The 18,084-nt window shown below is 47.2% G+C and overlaps 1 protein-coding gene across 3 annotated transcripts in view; it reads right to left on the reverse strand.

The window, feature by feature from the left end:
• Positions 1-16,875, reverse strand: part of LOC115077904 (mothers against decapentaplegic homolog 4-like) — a 33,439-nt gene extending 16,564 nt beyond the window's left edge. For 2 of the 3 annotated variants that reach the window (XM_029580318.1, XM_029580317.1), the window contains exons 1-6: positions 16,420-16,874; positions 6,385-6,634; positions 3,307-3,481; positions 1,952-1,972; positions 1,335-1,562; positions 673-819 (exon numbers count right to left, since the gene is read on the reverse strand). In XM_029580318.1, coding sequence (XP_029436178.1) covers positions 673-819; positions 1,335-1,562; positions 1,952-1,972; positions 3,307-3,481; positions 6,385-6,621 — 808 coding nt within the window. In that variant the 5' untranslated portion in view covers positions 6,622-6,634; positions 16,420-16,874. Of the gene's footprint in view, positions 1-672; positions 820-1,334; positions 1,563-1,951; positions 1,973-3,306; positions 3,482-6,384; positions 6,635-16,419 lie in introns of all 3 variants that reach the window. The other variant, XM_029580319.1, reaches the window with a different exon arrangement.
• Positions 16,876-18,084: the final 1,209 nt, after the last annotated feature.

Genomic DNA, 18,084 nt, shown 5'->3' on the forward strand with positions numbered 1-18,084 from the left:
CACATGCCGTGATCATTCCCTTTGGCCTGCTACAATGCCGGGGCCTCTGGGGGCTGGTTTTACGTATGCTGTCATTTAGAACAGGATCCAGTTTCTTGGCATGGACGGATTGTTCCCACACTGGGGTAATGCATACTGTGCCGTGGAGCGGCACAAGCCCTTGGCTATGGTTTTGCAGAATAGCCGAGGGCTGCTTCCTTAACCTGTCGTGAACAACTTTCAGAGGATGCCACCACAGGCATGGGATTTCTCCTTTCCGCTTTGAAGGAAAGCGTTTGGCTCAACGTCACCCCCCCCTCCCCGAAAGAGACAGGGCTCCGGCGATCAGCCAGTGGAGTTTCTCAATGGAAGGAGCGAAAGACCATCACTTACGTCTTAGCCGGGTCGATGCAAAGCCGCTTTGTACTGCAATAAGCAAAAGCTCCTCAGTGCATGTCGATTTGTCCTCAATAGTTATTTCTTCTCTTGTGCTGCGGTGCATGGGTCACTGGCATATTATGAAGCTGCACGGGTTTGGGCAGGCCAGAGTACCGAGGCAGCACACGGTATCCCTCACTGCTGTACGATTGCCCCAGCTCTGCCCCAGCACCCGATACGCTGTCACTCCAGGTCAGACACAGATCTGATATTCTCACCATAAAACCAAGGATACAGTTAAGAGTTATTACTCACCGTGGTACGGCTGCTTTGGTGGAACCGGGAACCCGTTCTGCTGGGGTGGCTGGCTGGGCGTGGAGGGGGGAGGAGTCGTCGTCATGGTGTGGTGTGGGGGGGCGATTTGTAGCAGTCCTTCGCCGTGCGTTATGGGCCCTCCCGTAGCTGCGAGAGACGGGAAGAGGATGAAGGGGCTTAGCAGGAACACCTCACATTTCCTCCTGCAGCCTGGATCCCTCTGAATGCTCCCCCCCCACCTCAATACAAGGAAATGAACAGCCTCATCCACCCCCCCCCTCCAAAATATACTACCAAACCTCTCACTGTCCCAGTCTGCATCCTAGGACAGGGCACCAGGGGTCCAGCATTACCCTCTTCTCTCCAGTCACTATGGATGCAGGATAGGTGAAGACTTGGGGGGTGGGTGGGGGAGGGGGGGGTCAACCTTTGCTTCCTCCTCATCCTCCTGCAAGTTCCACGGAGCAGCAGAAATGCTGCCGGGGACCAGCGCCGGTCCATGGAGCAAGGACTGAGAAACACTACGCTAGGGTGGGCAACTTTGGATTTCTAAGTCTCATCTCACAGGACAGAGCCATAAGAGGGACTAGAGAGGCCTACTGACTGTGCAAGAGAGAGAGAACAGAAAACAGCCGCCTCCACGTGTCCTGCCAAGCACTCACCAGCAGGAGACAGGGGAATGTTTGAGTAGATACCGACAGCCGACCCGGGGGTCTCTGGCAGCTGTAACGGAGGTAGAGGCTGTCTGTACGATTCTGAAGGCGGGACAGCCCGGGAAAGGTGCTTCACCCCCTGCGAGAGATCACAGGGGGCAGAGGTCAATACCGAAGGCACCTCCAGCTGCACACAGTCATGGACGAACTCCTCCTTCACCAGGCGAGTCGGTGGCGCTGAAGAGGGGAGAGACGGTCAGACACCTTACTCAGTGCCGTCACAGGGGGGGGGGGGGACTTCTCTGCATGAAGTAGAAAGTGACTGCTCTCTCCCTTCGTTTTCTTGTTCCAGTCCACCTTTAATCTTTTTGTCTCTTCACCCCCACCCCCACCCCCCCCCCTCCATCTCTCCTTTATCCCGCCTTGCACGCGGCAGACAGCGAGGCCCAGGTGACCGGGCGCCCTGCTCTCAGCGAAGCCCAGACACCCTGCACTCAGCCCTGCACTCTTCACTCAGCGGGGCCCGGGTGCCCAGACACTCTGCATGACACACAGAAAGGCCCAGGTGCCCAGATGCCCCTACACTCTGCACACGGCGGGGCCCAGATGCCCTGCAATAACCTTACCTGTATTCTGAATGCTTAGACCTGCAAAGAAAGAAAAAGGAAAGCACTTAACAGAAAGTGATGGTACCTGACCTAACCCAGTGCCCCAAGATTACTAAGGGGTTAATTCCTAATCCCCTGACATACCCGTTCCCTGCAGAGGAAGAGCTGACACTTCTGTTATCCCTCACCTCCCTTCCATTCTCACCTCCCCCCAAACGCCTACAGGGACTCCTCCTCCCCTGACCCATCTTCTCTCTCCCATGAGGTCTCTCGCTCCTCTCCTTCACTCAGCTCTCCAGTGCAGTCACCCTGTTCATTACCCCCCACCCCTGCATCATGAAAAGCAATAATGAACTGCGGGGGGAGGGGGGGGGAAGGAAAATTGGTTCTTACCTGCTAATTTTCGTTCCTGGAGTACCACAGATCAGTCCAGACAAGTGGGTTTTGCCTCCCTGCCAGCAGGTGGAGACAGAGAACAAAAGCTTTTCGGGTACTGCTACATAACCGAGAGTGCCGCCTGCAGTCCCTCACTATTGACCAGTACCCAAGCCAGATAATGTCCCTTCAAAACCCCCGAACAGGGCGAACAGGAAACCTGGAGCTGAAACCCCCCTGAACTGGGGCCACTGACACTTCCAGTGACCAAAAAAAAACAGTCTGATAACAAAAAAAAACTCAACTTATTTACACTGAAAAAGCACCGCACTCAACGGCGCCCTGACTGTCGAGCCTAACTGAAGTTCCTGCTTTGTCAATAAAAAAAACCTCTCTTCTACTTTTTGTTTGTTTTTTGTTTTTTTTTCAAACAAAACTTAATACAAATAGGAACAAACAAGGATACTTTTCTTCAGGGACCGACAGGCTGCAGGCGGAGACCTCAGGGGTCACGAGGGAGCCAGTCCCCTGGCTATCAGGACCTCCGGACACCAACGGACTAAACCAGCCAGAGGTTCCCAAACCCCACCCCCCCTGTCGCCCGTCTCCACCTGAGGGATGGTCCATGAGGAAGCTCCGAATCCAAAAATTTTCTTGTCTCACTAATCTTTTTCTTTTTTTTTTTTTAACTCAGACTGCAGGTCTCTTACCATCTGCTGGAGACAGAGAAATTCCTGAGGGACTGCAGGGGGCACTCTCGGTTATGTATCAGTGCTTCAAGGTTTTTGCTCTCTGCCTCCATCTGCTGGCAGCGAGGCAAAAAAAAACAAACAAACCACTTGTCAGGGCTGATCTGGGGTACGAACAGGAAAGCAGCAAAGAAATCCCCACCCAGAAGCCACCTGAGCAATTCTGGCTCTCCAGGACGCTTTCCCTTACACTCCGAGGACAGGGGAATCTCAATCAGACCCCCAGTGGCGGCAGCGGGGCCTCCTCACCTATGCCGGGCGACACCACCCGCTCGTAGTGGTACGGATTCACGCACACGCTGTCGTACTTCAGGTCGAACGCAAACTGGCAGAACTTGATGTGCTTCAGCTCGTTCTTGTGCAGGTCGGGCCAGCGCCAGAGGCGAGCGTAGATGACATGTGGAAACCCCTTCCTGCCCGCCACCTGACCAGAGCAAAACACACGTAAAGAGAGGCACAAAAGGCAGGGTCCGTATTTATTCATCTTTTATTCATCTGAGATCGCAATGTCTTCCTGTAAAAATAAATAAATAACCTCGCCCACTACTCTCTCGCCAGCCAATCGGCAAGCAGCTTTAAAAAAAAAAAAAAAGTGGGGTTGACCTCACGAAGCAGCTGACACGCTCTCATGGGGGACAGAGGGCCGAGGCTGCTTCCCAATGCCCGGGTTGCGCTTTTCCCTTCGATTTCGTGTGGAATTTAAAGTTTTGCCCTGCTGGTGATGTCATCGAGCTCTGCCGGTGGCTAAGGTGAGAGGGCTTCTGGCCACGAGCCCCCCCCTCGCTGGATGTGATGCCTTGGGAGCGCTGCTGTGTCTGTCCGACTACTTGCGGCATCGGCCGGCACCGGGCTGCGGTGCGGCCTGGACCCCCGTGGGAGCCGGAGCGGGCAACTTGCAGATAGAAATCTGCGCTCCACAGCATCCAAGAGCCAACTCCAGGGCTGGGAAACCCGTACAGAGACGGCAGCCTGAACTTCCAGCCTCACTCAACGTAAAAGTCACTTTGTGATCTGATACTTCAGAATGGAGTTCCCTTGTTTTAAGCCAAAACCAAAAAGGTGAGAGTGTGGGGCAACTGTCACAACGGGGGGGAGGGCCCAAGCCTGCCTGGGCCCATCCCATTCCTAATCCCCTCAGGGGCAAAGGTGATCATCGTTAACATGGAAGAGGTGAGAAGAATTAACCTCTGGGATGGGCCAGACAGGACTGTCCCTCCCAGAGATCTGCGTCCCTGTGCATCACAATCCTTCAGCGCCAGCGTCTGCGCGTGCCACGCGCTTTTGCCAGACACACGGGAACAATGTTGCAGACCCGGGCAGGAAAGCCAGCTTTTCCCTGAACCCAGCCTCAGCCATCAAAGGCACAGTGTAGGAAACAGAAACCGAGCACAGTCCACCAGGAACACACCCTGTCTCTGTAAGGTAATCAGATCCTCTCCTGGCAGGCCAGGACGGGTTAGGAATGACACACGGTCAGCCGTGTGAGAGCACAGGGGATAAACAGCCATTTGCTGAACCCTCTTCCCTGCTAAATTCCACTAGGCCAAGTCCCAAAACCTGACCCAGTGATCCTCACTTTGTTTATCCTATTGTGATGGAATGCAAATATGTATGCACTCACCCTGGCAACATAATCTGGCTGTGACACCTGCAGCCATAGATTCCAATCCCACCACTGACACTGAGAGCACCCACAGACCCAGCTTCCAATCCCACCGCTGACACTGACAGCACAGAACTGTGACACCCGCAGACCCAGCTTCCAATCCCACCCTGACACTGACAGCACAGAACTGTGACACCCGCAGACCCAGCTTCCAATCCCACCGCTGACACTGACAGCACAGAACTGTGACACCCGCAGACCCAGCTTCCAATCCCACCGCTGACACTGACAGCACAGAACTGTGACACCCGCAGACCCAGCTTCCAATCCCACCGCTGACACTGACAGCACAGAACTGTGACACCCGCAGACCCAGCTTCCAATCCCACTACTTACACCAATCTATGTAACCTAGTATTGAGAGCAGTGTCACCCACAGACCCAGCTTCCAGTCCTATACAGTGTGGAAACATAATTCCTGTGAGCCCTTTAGGACAGGGCCTTTGTAAAGATAACAGTTATCCCATGCAGAGCTTGAGAGCACAACCAGTGACATGAGGTAATATATACCCCTTATTACAATAATCTCTGCTCTGAATTCTGGCAGCTTTCTTCCTCATTCAACAGAAAAGCTGGGATCATTTACAGGGGAGCTAATAACATTTCATTCTTTCCCCCTTTTCTTCAGAGAAGTCAATTGAAGCCGGGCTCCCTCCCAGTCGCCAGACACTTGGAATGATTCAACTCTTCCCAGACAAAACAAGTCCAACAGTATGACTCACTTTCTGCTCCCCAGCAACAACAGCGCTAGCAAACATCCAGGCGCGCTCACCACCACTCCCCCCCCTCCCCACCGCCCACTCACATCCGTACTGTAAGCGACCACAACACAGCCTGCACTACTCCAATTCATCAGAGAAAGGAGGATGGGAGAGACAAGAATGAGACTGCAGGAGGGAGGAGGAAGGAAGAGAAAAAGAGATGGAGAGAAAGAGAGAGACAGGGAGGAGACTGTGAAGAGATGGGAAACAGAGAGGGGAGAATGGGAAAGATGAGAGACAGAGGGCAGGAAGAGAAAGTCAAGGAAGAGATCAGGGAAGGGGAAGGAATGGAAAGAGGGAGAGGATGGGGGGAGAAAGATGGGGAGAGAGAGAACGAGAGGGGGCAAGAGAAGCAGAAACTCGTTCCTGTTCTCTCTCCTAGCTCTTGGCTCTCTTTCCATGTTTCCTTCTACAAGCTGCTGTTCAGACTTTAGCAACACGTGTGCAATCTGTCACGCCTGTAAGAATCCTTCACGTTTTAATCAAACTGAAAAAGACAGAAAAGAGAGTGCGAGTATAAGAGAGAGAAAGAGAGACAGATAAACCAAGAAACCAAGATTTCATCCTGGACCCGAGCTGGGAAAAAGCTTTTAGTCAGTCCGCCAGAGACAGTGGGGGGAACACACTCCATGTGTACCCCGGGACTTTCATCTAAAGCTCTGCCTGCACCCAGCTCAGAGACAGGATCCTGAGTCTGCAGCCGAGGAAGCTGAATGCCAGCACTGAGACACTGCAAACATGGCCTGTGTGGCACAGCCATGACGGTTGCTGGACACGCCCAGGGAACTCTCTCAGGAGGTTCTCACAGTGCCTGCAGACACATTCTGTGTTCCTCTTTACATTTTGAAAGCTGCCTTTCTCCTGTAAGGCAGCTAGGAGAGGAGGGCGGGGTGCAGTTACCTGCAGTCTCCCATCCAGGGTCCGCTGGATCGTGACACACTTGCTGGGGTGCGCTCCATTGGTGGTGATGGCAGTGATGAGGGAGTCCAGCTCCTCCTTTTTCTCTTTCAGCTTCTTCACCAGGCTCTCAATTGCTCTCTTGGCAAAGGATTCGTTCTCGCCACCCTGCCGGTGACACATTAGGCTGTGCACGATGCTCAGGCACGCGTCACTGCTGCTAGGAGGGTTAACAGACATGGTGCGGCTTCACCTGCCAGCAAGAAACCAGGGTTCAGCATCAGTACATGCGCGCTAAGACACACTCCCATCCACCCTGCCCTGACAAATCCCATCCCAAACCACCCACCCAACTTATTCCCACAGGAACTACAGCAGAAAAGCAAGAGAGCAGAGCTCACCATCAGTACATGCACACTGAGGCACTCTCACACTAACCCTGCCCTGCCAAATCCCATCCCAAACCATCCACCCAACTTATTCCCACAGGAACTACAGCAGAAAAGCATAAGAACATAAGAAAATGCCATACTGGCTCAGACCAAGGGTCCATCAAGCCCAGCATCCTGTTTCCAACAGTGGCCAATCCAGGCCATAAGAACCTGGCAAGTACCCAAAAACTAAGTCTATTCCATGTTACCGTTGCTAGTAATAGCAGTGGCTATTTTCTAAGTCAACTCAATTAATAGCAGGTAATGGACTTCTCCTTCAAGAACTTATTCAATCCTTTTTTAAACACAGCTATACTAACTGCACTAACCACATCCTCTGGCAACAAATTCCAGAGTTTAATTGTGCGTTGAGTAAAAAAGAACTTTCTCCGATTAGTTTTAAATGTGCCCCATGCTAACTTCATGGAGTGCCCCCTAGTCTTTCTACTATCCGAAAGAGTAAATAACCGATTCACATCTACCCGTTCTAGACCTCTCATGATTTTAAACATCTCTATCATATCCCCCCTCAGTCGTCTCTTCTCCAAGCTGAAAAGTCCCAACCTCTTTAGTCTTTCCTCATAGGGGAGCTGTTCCATTCCCCTTATCATTTTGGTAGCCCTTCTCTGTACCTTCTCCATCGCAATTATATCTTTTTTGAGATGCAGCGACCAGAATTGTACACAGTATTCAAGGTGCGGTCTCACCATGGAGCGATACAGAGGCATTATGACATTTTCTGTTTTATTCACCATTCCCTTTCTAATAATTCCCAACATTCTGTTTGCTTTTTTGACTGCCGCAGCACACTAACCCCGACGATTTCAATGTGTTATCCACTATGACACCTAGATCTCTTTTTTGGGTTGTAGCACCTAATATGGAACCCAACATTGTGTAATTATAGCATGGGTTATTTTTCCCTATATGCATCACCTTGCACTTATCCACATTAAATTTCATCTGCCATTTGGATGCCCAATTTTCCAGTCTTACAAGGTCTTCCTGCAATTTATCACAATCTGCTTGTGATTTAACTACTCTGAACAATTTTGTGTCATCTGCAAATTTGATTATCTCACTCGTCGTATTTCTTTCCAGATCATTTATAAATATATTGAAAATTAAGGGTCCCAATACAGATCCCTGAGGCACTCCACTGTCCACTCCCTTCCACTGAGAAAATTGTCCATTTAATCCTACTCTCTGTTTCCTGTCTTTTAGCCAGTTTGCAATCCACGAAAGGACATCACCTCCTATCCCATGACTTTTTACTTTTCCTAGAAGTCTCTCATGAGGAACTTTGTCAAACGCCTTCTGAAAATCCAAGTATACTATATCTACTAGTTCACCTTTATCCACATGTTTATTAACTCCTTCAAAAAAGTGAAGCAGATTTGTGAGGCAAGACTTGCCCTGGGTAAAGCCATGCTGACTTTGTTCCATTAAACCATGTCTTTCTATATGTTCTGTGATTTTGATGTTTGGAACACTTTCCACTATTTTTCCTGGCACTGAAGTCAGGCTAACCGGTCTGTAGTTTCCCGGATCGCCCGTGGAGCCCTTTTTAAATATTGGGGTTACATTTGCTATCCTCCAGTCTTCAGGTACAATGGATGATTTTAATGATAGGTTACAAGAGAGCAGGTTACAAGAGAGCAGAGCTCACCATCAGTACATGCACACTGAGGCACACTCCCACTCACCCTGCCCTGACAAATCCCATCCCAAACCATCCACCCAACTTATTCCCACAGGAACTACAGCAGAAAAGCAAGAGAGCAGAGCTCACCATCAGTACATGCACACTGAGGCACTCTCACACTAACCCTGCCCTCTTACCCCATCCCACAGGAACTACATCAGAAAAGCATGAGAGCACAACTTATTATCAGTACATGCACATTCCCACCCACCTTGCCCTGCTAAATTTCATCCCAAACCACCCACCCAACTCACTCCCACAGGAACTGCAGCAGGAAAGCAAGAGAGCAGAGCTCACCATCAGTACATGCACACTGAGGCACACTCCCACCCACTCTGCTCTATCTCACCCCCAACCCACGGGAACTACATCAGAAAAGCATGAGAGCAGAGCTCACCATCAGTACATGCACACTGAGGCACACTCCCACCCACTCTGCTCTATCTCACCCCCAACCCACGGGAACTACATCAGAAAAGCATGAGAGCAGAGCTCACCATCAGTACATGCACACTGAGGCACACTCCCACCCACTCTGCTCTATCTCACCCCACCCAGCTTGCTCCACACCCCTCACTCCACCCTGGATCGATAGAGGTAAAATGATATTTTCTGTTTTATTCTCTTGCTTTTCAGATCAGTCCTCTTTGCAATTTTGACCACCACCACACACTAAGCCAAGGCTTTCAAAGTACTGTCAAGGTCCTTTTCCTGGGTGGAGACTCCCAATTCATAACCCAGCACTGTGCACCCGTAGTTGGGATAATTTTTCCCTCTGTGCGCGTCTCTGCACATCCACATTAAACTGTATCCTTCTGCCGTTCAGAAGCCCAGGCTCCCAGTCTCCCTGAGGTCCTTCTGCAGCTCCTTGTGATCCACTGCTGTTTTAAGACCTTTGAATAATTTTGTCTCATCTGCAGACCTGGTGAGCTTGCTCGTTGTTCCCTTTTCCAGATTAGTTTTAAATATATTAAAACAGCGCCGGTCCCAGATTCGGTTCCTGTTCCACCTCACTAGTTACCTTTCTCCATGGGGGAAACTGACAGTTTAGTCCTGCCCTTTGTGTCCTGTCTTGTAATCCGCAATCCTGTCCCATGGCCTTCTGAAAATCCAGATAAACTATATATTGACCAGCTTACCTTTAGCCACATGCTTATTAACGCCTTAAAAAGAAAATTCAGTAGCTTAGTAAAGCAAGAATTCCCGTTGCTAAACTCATGTTGGCTCTGCTCCATGAGGCCAGTTCTATTCATGTGGCCAGTAATTTTGTTTTCAAGAATAGCTTCTACCATTTTGTCCAACATCAACCTCATGCTCACTGGTCTATGCTTTCCTGAATCACCTCTGCACGTTTTTTGTTTTAAATTTGGCGTTACATTGCCCACCCTCCAGTCACAGTGGTTAATTTTAATGCTAATTTGTAACATTTTTTTTTAATTTAATTTATACTAGTAAAAGGTCTGCAATTTCACTTTTGAGTTCTTTCAGAACTCTGGGATGCCTACCATCTGGTCCCGGTGATATGTTCCTCTTTAGTTTATCAATTTTCTCTATTACTGCTTCCATTTTCACAGTAATTTGCTTCGGTTCCTCCAAATCATCACCATCAAGGCAAAGAATTCATTTAGTTTTTCTGCTATGGCTTTGTAATTCCTGAGTGCCCCTTTTACCCCTTGATCATCTAGCGGTCGAACTGACTTCCTCTCAGGCTTTTGTACTTGAAAAGGTTTTTGTTATTAGTTTTTGCCTCTATGACAAGATTCTTCTCAAATTCTGTACTGGCCTGCCGTCTTAGATGGTAACTTTTAAAAAGCCATGCAGGTGCACATATACACGCTTATGCCGGCTTGAAACCAAAGGATGCAGCCATTTTATAAAACAGGCAGAACATGCATACAGTTTTCAATGGATGCACGCATGTGTGCGCAAATCCCGCACGTACCACGTTAGTCGGGGAAATTTTACAAAGGTCATGCGCTGACGCCATAGGTAGTTTTCTCAGTTCATTCCCAGTTCGCCCAGTTTAGGGATAGGACTTGCAAACCCCCCTAATTTTATAGCCACTCTTCCCCTCTGTTAGCCATGACCCTTAAAACTCCACTGCTTGGCCTAAATTTTATTTTACTACTTACACGTCCTCCATAGCAGAAGTAAATTTACACGTCAAGGGACCCCAGCGCGCGCCTATACACGTAAGTATTTACGTGCCCATTTTTTTGGCCGGGCCCCAACACGCCCACACAATGCCTACACTCCACCCCTTTTTTAAAAGCTTTTTCACTTGTGTGCAGAGTGGGAGATAAGGGTGTCCATTGGTGGCTTATAAAATCTGCTCGGTGCGCACCGGCACAGCTTGTGTGCATATCTCCTGCTTTTGACGTACGCAGGGCTTTTAAAATCTACCTTTCAGTATTTTACTTCTAACTTGCTAGTGCTTATGCTCTTTCCTGTTTCCCTCATTTGGTTCTGCTTCCCATTTTTTGAGAGATGTCCTTTTGGCTTTAACTGCCTTTTTCACTTTACCATTTAACCATGCTGGCAGCTGTTTGGTCTTGTTGCGATCTTTGTTAAATGTGTGGAATACATTTTCTCTGGGCTTCCGATATGGTATTTTAAAAAACCACACCTCATGCAAACTTTCAATCTGTATAAATACGTCTTTTAGTTTTTTTTTTCCAGAGTCGGACCAGAAGGCAGCTACATATGGCAAAATTAAATGGTCAACGATCTTTGTCATAAAGCACAGGATAGACTTAAAGCTCTAATCATTTATACCCTGGAGGAAAGAAGAGTAAAGAGTGAAATGATAGAGATATTTAAATACCTCCTCAGAATAAATACACAAGAGGCAGGCCTCTTTCAATTAAAAGACTCTGGAAAGAGTTGTGGATGCATGGAACAGCCCCCCCCTGTGTAGGTGGTGGAGATAAGGACCGCGTCAAAATTCAAGAAAATATGGGATAAACATGGGATTCTCTGATGGGACTATAAAGCTGAATAGGAAATGCGGATGAGCCACATAGGTCTTTATCTGCCGTCATGTTCTCTGTTTCCACGGAATTTCCTCACTTTATGGTAGTCTCCCTTTTTAAAGTTAAATGCTCCTGCAGTAGTCTTACTGATGAATATCCTTTCGCCAGTGATTGTATCAAATTTGACTGTGTTAAAATCACTGCTGCAAAGCAGCTCCACCGCCATTACCCCTTGTGCCAGGCCCTGCATTGCACCGAGGTCTAGATCCAAAACAGCTCCCCGTTAAGTTCTGGGACCATCCGCTCTATGAAGCGGTCACTTAAGGTAACCAGAAACTCTACCTCCCTAACATATGTCCTGATGAGACAGACATTTACCCATCAATATCAGGACAAGCGAAGTCTCCCATTACTGTTGTGATACCCATTTTATTTGCCTTTCTAATTTCTACCAGCAGGTTACTGTCCGATTCTTCATCCTGGCCAGCCGGACAGTAATCTTCTGGCACTCACATACTGACAATTTAGAGGATTTTTTTTTTTTTCTTCGCAGCTTATTAGCAGTTAACATAGGTAGTTTGGAATTTTTCATTTGTGTCTGTCCTTTATTTAATTCCTCCTGGGCTGCCTCAGCCTTTACTACAATCTCTCTGTTGGGATATTCTGACTTCCCTGCAATGCCAGGATCCTTTGAAGATGCCTAGTGACTATCGGCTTTCCCCTATCATTATCTCCCTTTTCAATGCTAGCACCAACAGCTGGGTTGTACACTGATTAAGGTGGAGCCCATTCCATTGGAATAGGCTACCCTTTTCCCAAAATGCCCCCCCCCCCCCCAAAAAAAAACCAACTTGCTAACAAACCTAAAGCCCACTTCCCTTCACCATCGTATCATGCATGCACTAAAACTCTAGCGTTCAGCCGGATTTGGGGTTTCTGTGCACGGAACAGGGAGCGTTTCTGAAAATGCAACCCTGGAGGTTCTGGATTTCAATTTCCTACCGGAAAGCCTAAATTTGGTTTCCCGAACCCCTCTCCTGCACCTTCTTAATGATGTCGGTACCCGCACACGCCATTCACAGGAGGTTTCTTCCCAATGCTCTCTAAAATCCTACCTAGGTGATGCACAAGGTCCACTATCTTCACACCGCAAACGCAAATTACCCATTGATCCTCACGCCCACCGGTCTCCCAGCTATCTATAATCCTGGTGATTGAATCGCTATTCCTTCCTGGAGACACATTCTCAGTGCAAGAGGGTAAAGCATCACCTACCTACAGGATCACGTCCTGCCACACCAAGGTGATGCTCTCCTGCCAGGTGACCTTGGTTCTCCAAAGCAGCCCTGGGGCTAACAACCTGGAGGCGGAGCCACTCTACTATGTCCCCGAAGACAATATACCTTTCTGTCTGCCTCAGCTCCTCCAGCTCTGCTACTCTAGTCTCCAGAAATCAGACTCATTCTCTTTACCCCAGGTGCACACACACAATCCCTCACCAACTGATAGATTTACATCAACGAGTGAATAATTATCTTAACTTTAGCAATTAATTAACTGAAGTGCTACTGCAGATCAATTATGGATTAAAGTAAAGTGCTTTAAATTTCTTAGGGTATTTTAAATTGGATTAAGCATCCCCAACTTTTATACAATTTTAAATAACTTTAATAACTCAACAAACATTAAGAAGCGGATGGCAGTCCAGCAGTGAGATGAGGGCTATCTAATCTTTTGTACCGAATGCCATATGTATGATTATCAATAATTTTCTCCTATAAAGGATAATGTTTCCCTATAACTTTTTAATTTAGATAACATGTATTAAACTTTTGTTACAAGGGATGGAGAGAAACCAACCCCATCCTTCATCCCTGCCCCCCCCCCCCCCCCAATCCCATTCCTCAACCAATACCAAACATTAGTCAGAGGAAGAAAAATCCCAGGACTCAGAATATGAAAGTCACATATCATACCATTGTTCAAAGGATTTCTATACTTCCTGAAAATCAGCAGCAGAATTATTCTTTATAGTCAGTTTGCTCACATAACATACCCTTCATAAATGACATTGTAATGAAGCAAAGTTCAGTAAAATAGCACTTTTCCAATGAACAGCAACCTCACATCTTGCTCCAGTAATTACTTCAATAATAAACTTCATTGTTCTAGAAGGAATATTTGAATTTGAAATCCCCCCCAAAAAAGGTTGTAAGGTCTTTCACATCTTACATATTGTGTCATCTCAAAAAGTGCTCACCATACCCCAATTAAGGATTTTGGGACGCTCCCATCAAACATTAAAAAAAGGATCCCATCCCTCTACATTGTCTCCAATACAAACTTCCCAATTGGGGTAAATCTTATGGAGTTGAGTGAGTGGTTGGGAAAATTAAACATCACTGATTGTGTCTCTAGAAAACAGCTCTCACACCTTCCCACAGCTAAATAATTAACTTTTGTGAGCTGTTAATACACAAAGAATGATTTCAACCTTCTGTTTTCTTTAATATACTTTATAGACATGCAGAATAAATTTTAACCTTCTGTTTCTTTTGCAAGTTTTAAACACACATTTCCCCCAGAAACCATCTCTCATAAGTCCTGCTCAAGCATCAGCATAAGCAGCTTATACTATCCGCAGTCCTTCTTTATAGCTGTTTAATATGTTATGAAATCTGTTTGCTAGGTGTTAAATTTAGTATCTGTTGTGAACCATCACAGTCCTACCTGCATAATCTCTGCTACTATAACTGATTTTTATTTTTTTTTCTGAGAGTTTTTCTCCGACACACACATATAGAATGCACTATGACTAAAAGAATCCAGGAATGGGGGGAACAGTTTCTTGTCATGTGTTATATTTATAGTCAGAATTGGATTTTCTTGTCATCCTACAAATGCTCTGATAATCACTTAGGGTGTGTGTGTGTGTGTATTTGTGTGCAGGCATCAGCTTGTGTGTATCCATATGTATTTATGTGTATGCATATACATATATGCGCATGGAAGCATTGTGTGTATGCACATATGTGTGTGTGTGTGGGCGGGCATGAGTGCTCATGCGTGTGATATCTCAGTAGACACAACAATCCTTTAACCCTCACATTGCCCCTTGAGCCCCACCAGGCCTAGCAATGAAAGCATCTGTCTAATCAAGAGCCATACTCTATTCACCACAGAAGAAAGAACTTGCCAATGTCACTATGGGAGTCAAGAGTTAAAAGCAAAATGGTTTTACTCAGAAAACCAGTGCCGTTGAAATGCTAATCAAAGGTGCATAATGCTAGAAGGCTGCAGTTTACGTCCTCCAAAATGGAAAGAAATTTGCTCTGCAGAGAATCAAACTACAGAGACAAATACCATTTAATGACATGTTAAATCCACGATGCCAGTTCAGGTTTATCATTGACCCAGCACTGACCCAGTGTCCCAGCATGGTGTTAGGGACACTCCCTCCCTCTGACCCAGCACTGACCCAGTGTCTCAGCATCATGAGAGGGGACACTCTCCCCTCTGAGCCAGCACTGACCCAGTGGCCCAGTATGGTGCTAGCAGTCACTCTCCCCTCCAAGCCAGTATTGACCTTATGTCCCAGCAAGTAAACAGAATATGATAGCAGATAAGGACAGCAAGGTCCAACCACACTTCCCAAACCTCCTCCCGTTGCATGCCACACACCCCGGCTCATCTTTATGGCTAGGGACCTTCTGTGTTTATCCCCTACTTTTTTACTCTGTCTCCAGCATCTCTGGAAGGCTGTTCCATGCATCCAATCATAGTAACAAAGAAACGTCGGCAGTAAAAAAAACAAAACCAAATAGTCCATCCAGTCTTCCCAGAAAGTTTGTTATGGTAGTAACTGCCTCTCTGTGCAAGATACCCCCATGTTTCAGTTAAGGGTAGTTAATTGCTACTCCGTGCAGGATATCCCCATGTTTCTGTTAAGGGTATAACTGCCACTCTATGCAGGCTACCCCCAAGTTTCTGTTAAGGGTAGTAACCGCCTCACCGTGTTGAATACTCACATGTTTCTTTTAAGGGTAGTAACTGTTGCTCTGTGCAGGTTATCCCTAGCCTTATGCTACGGGGTGACCCATCACCCTGGGCACGAATGTATGATTTCCAGAACTGGACACAATATTCCAGATGAAGATGCATTGGAAACCTGTACAAATGCATCATCAGCTTCCTTCTTCCACTGACCCTGTCCCATGATATGAAAGAGCACTTGTCCCTCGACCCAATGCCTCAGCACAAGGTTAGGGGCAGCTATGTTGCTAGGGGGCCCACCTTTGAATGGCCACTTAAGTCAAGGTCTCAGTTATTTTCTAAATATTAAAGTGCACATTTTGCAAATATTAACATTTTTATTTTATTTATTTTAAAAATCTGTATGGCGCTTCTCCTAGGGTCTAAATCGCTTAATGGTATCCCAGATAAATTCCAACGCAGTATGTACAACTCAAACCCCAGTGAAAATAGTTCTACAGAAAGAAAGACAATTAGATTACAAATCACTGCCACTTCTTCCAAACATGTCCTTTATTTAAGTGTAATATTCTTTCGAAAAAAACAGAATGAACCTCCCTCAGGTGTGCTACCCCTCTCCCATGCCAATGTTAACTAATCGGGAAGGGGAGCAGGGAGCAGTATCCTGCACAGGTGCAGTAAAGGAGAGCGTCAGGGTGTGCAGATGGAGAGGGAGTAGTATGCGTTCTCCCCATGGGTGCAGATGGAGGGTCAGGGCAGCAGCATGCACACCCCCACTTGCAGTGCTGGGAGACAGAGGGCAGTATGCAGCCCTCCCCGTCACAGGTGCAGATTGGGGGAGGGGTTCAAGGGGCAGTATGCACAAGGGAGGCCTGCTGTCAGCCTGCTGTGAGCAAGGCCCCAGTACTCACCTTCTGAGCTCGGCCCCAGTACTCACCTTCTGAGCTCAGCCCCTCTTCTGGTGCAGAGCTGCCACCTTCCCTTCATCCTGCAGGGGGCTCCAGGCTCCGCTCCCTATGTCCCTGCACAGAAACTCTCCCCCAGGTCTCTCTTCTTGCAGTTGCCCTCCCCTCTAGTCCCTCTTCCTCCTGTTGATCCCGTGGGTCTCCTCCCCTCCTCGAGTTGCCCCCAAACTCTAGTCTTTTGCTGCTCTTCGAATCTGCAGCTTTTCCTCTCGCCCTCTTCCCCCCCGTTCCTTCCCTTCTCTTCTGAAACTAGTTTGCTACAAAAACAAAGGGGAGAGCCGGAGCGCGTGAAGCGCTGAGGGGAGAGGCAGCCAATCGGAAGGCTGTGTGCATGCGCGCCCTCCCCGGCCGGCGCATCTCCTTCCGTGGGAGGGATGCGCGCGCCCCGAGCACGCGCCGGCGTCCAGCTTTGCCGCGCGGCCAGCGCTCCGCTTCTCATGTACACAATTGCTTGACGTAGCGAAAGCTGCCTTGGTTTGCTTTTCTTGCCTTTACATGGAGAGTGGCGCCGCCTGCAGGACTTCCCTTGAAAGGGCTGCAGCGTGCGTGTCCCGGAGAGAGTCTGCTGGGGCGGGGGTGGAATGTGGGACGTGTAATGTGCAAGAAGGCAATGGATTGTAGCTCCGGGGCTGCCCGCTACGATAAGCAGAGGCCTGGGAGTGCAGCCTTTCTATGCGTTTATCTGTATTATTATAATATGGATAATTAAATTGAGTCTTTACCTATACTTCTGGTGTGCCCTTTTTTTTAAATTATTTATTATATTAGCAAATTACCTTCTTTAAATAGGATATAAATTATAATTTTGTACTCATTATTCATGTTTCATTATAGAGAATTCTGCTTTTATGTTATTATATATTGGCAGCCTGTCCTCATGTGCTACTGTTGTGTTTCTACCTAGTTTGTGGTGTTTTGTCTCTTTTGCCTTTGCACTGGTGGTTCCTGTTTGCCATGTTATTGGTGCCTGTACCTCGCTTGTAAAGTGCATCATATATTTTGAAAGAAATAGAATAAATTGCCTGGCCTCCCTCCCTACAGGTAAACCTATGCAGGCATACACACCACCGCCTGTTAGCTGCATCAAATTTGCAGCCATGGTAATCTGGTATAACAAAAAAAAATAGGTATAACAACACAAAGGGCAATTTAAAGTACTACTCCCTATATCACTGTCATCAACATATAACAAAATAGCGAGACATTAAATAGCATCAATATTATATTTATTAGTATAGAAAACCCCCCATAACCCTACATAGACAAATTAAAACTAAGCTAGCGCATTCATACTCATACAACACAATAAAAATTTGCATGAAGTTTGAGATGTTAATAAACCAATGTTTTTTTTATCATAAATGTAATTATACATCCAGTTCTTCAAATACAAACATGTGCTAATTAATAAATTTACACAAGATTGTTACTCCATAGATTTTCAAAAAACTAAATATGTGATAATCACTGATCACACATTTAGTAATTTAACCCCATTCATGAATTCAGAATCCGTATATAATGAGTCCGACAAAAGATATCTTCGTTTCGCCTCTATTGTGTAGAGGCTTCCTCAGGGACTATATTTATAACTTTATACTTGCAGTCATGCAATTGCTGTATTATATTCACTGAAA

Source organism: Rhinatrema bivittatum, chromosome 16 (assembly GCF_901001135.1).
Source record: "Rhinatrema bivittatum chromosome 16, aRhiBiv1.1, whole genome shotgun sequence".
In the NCBI taxonomy this organism is placed as follows: Eukaryota; Metazoa; Chordata; class Amphibia; order Gymnophiona; family Rhinatrematidae; genus Rhinatrema; species Rhinatrema bivittatum.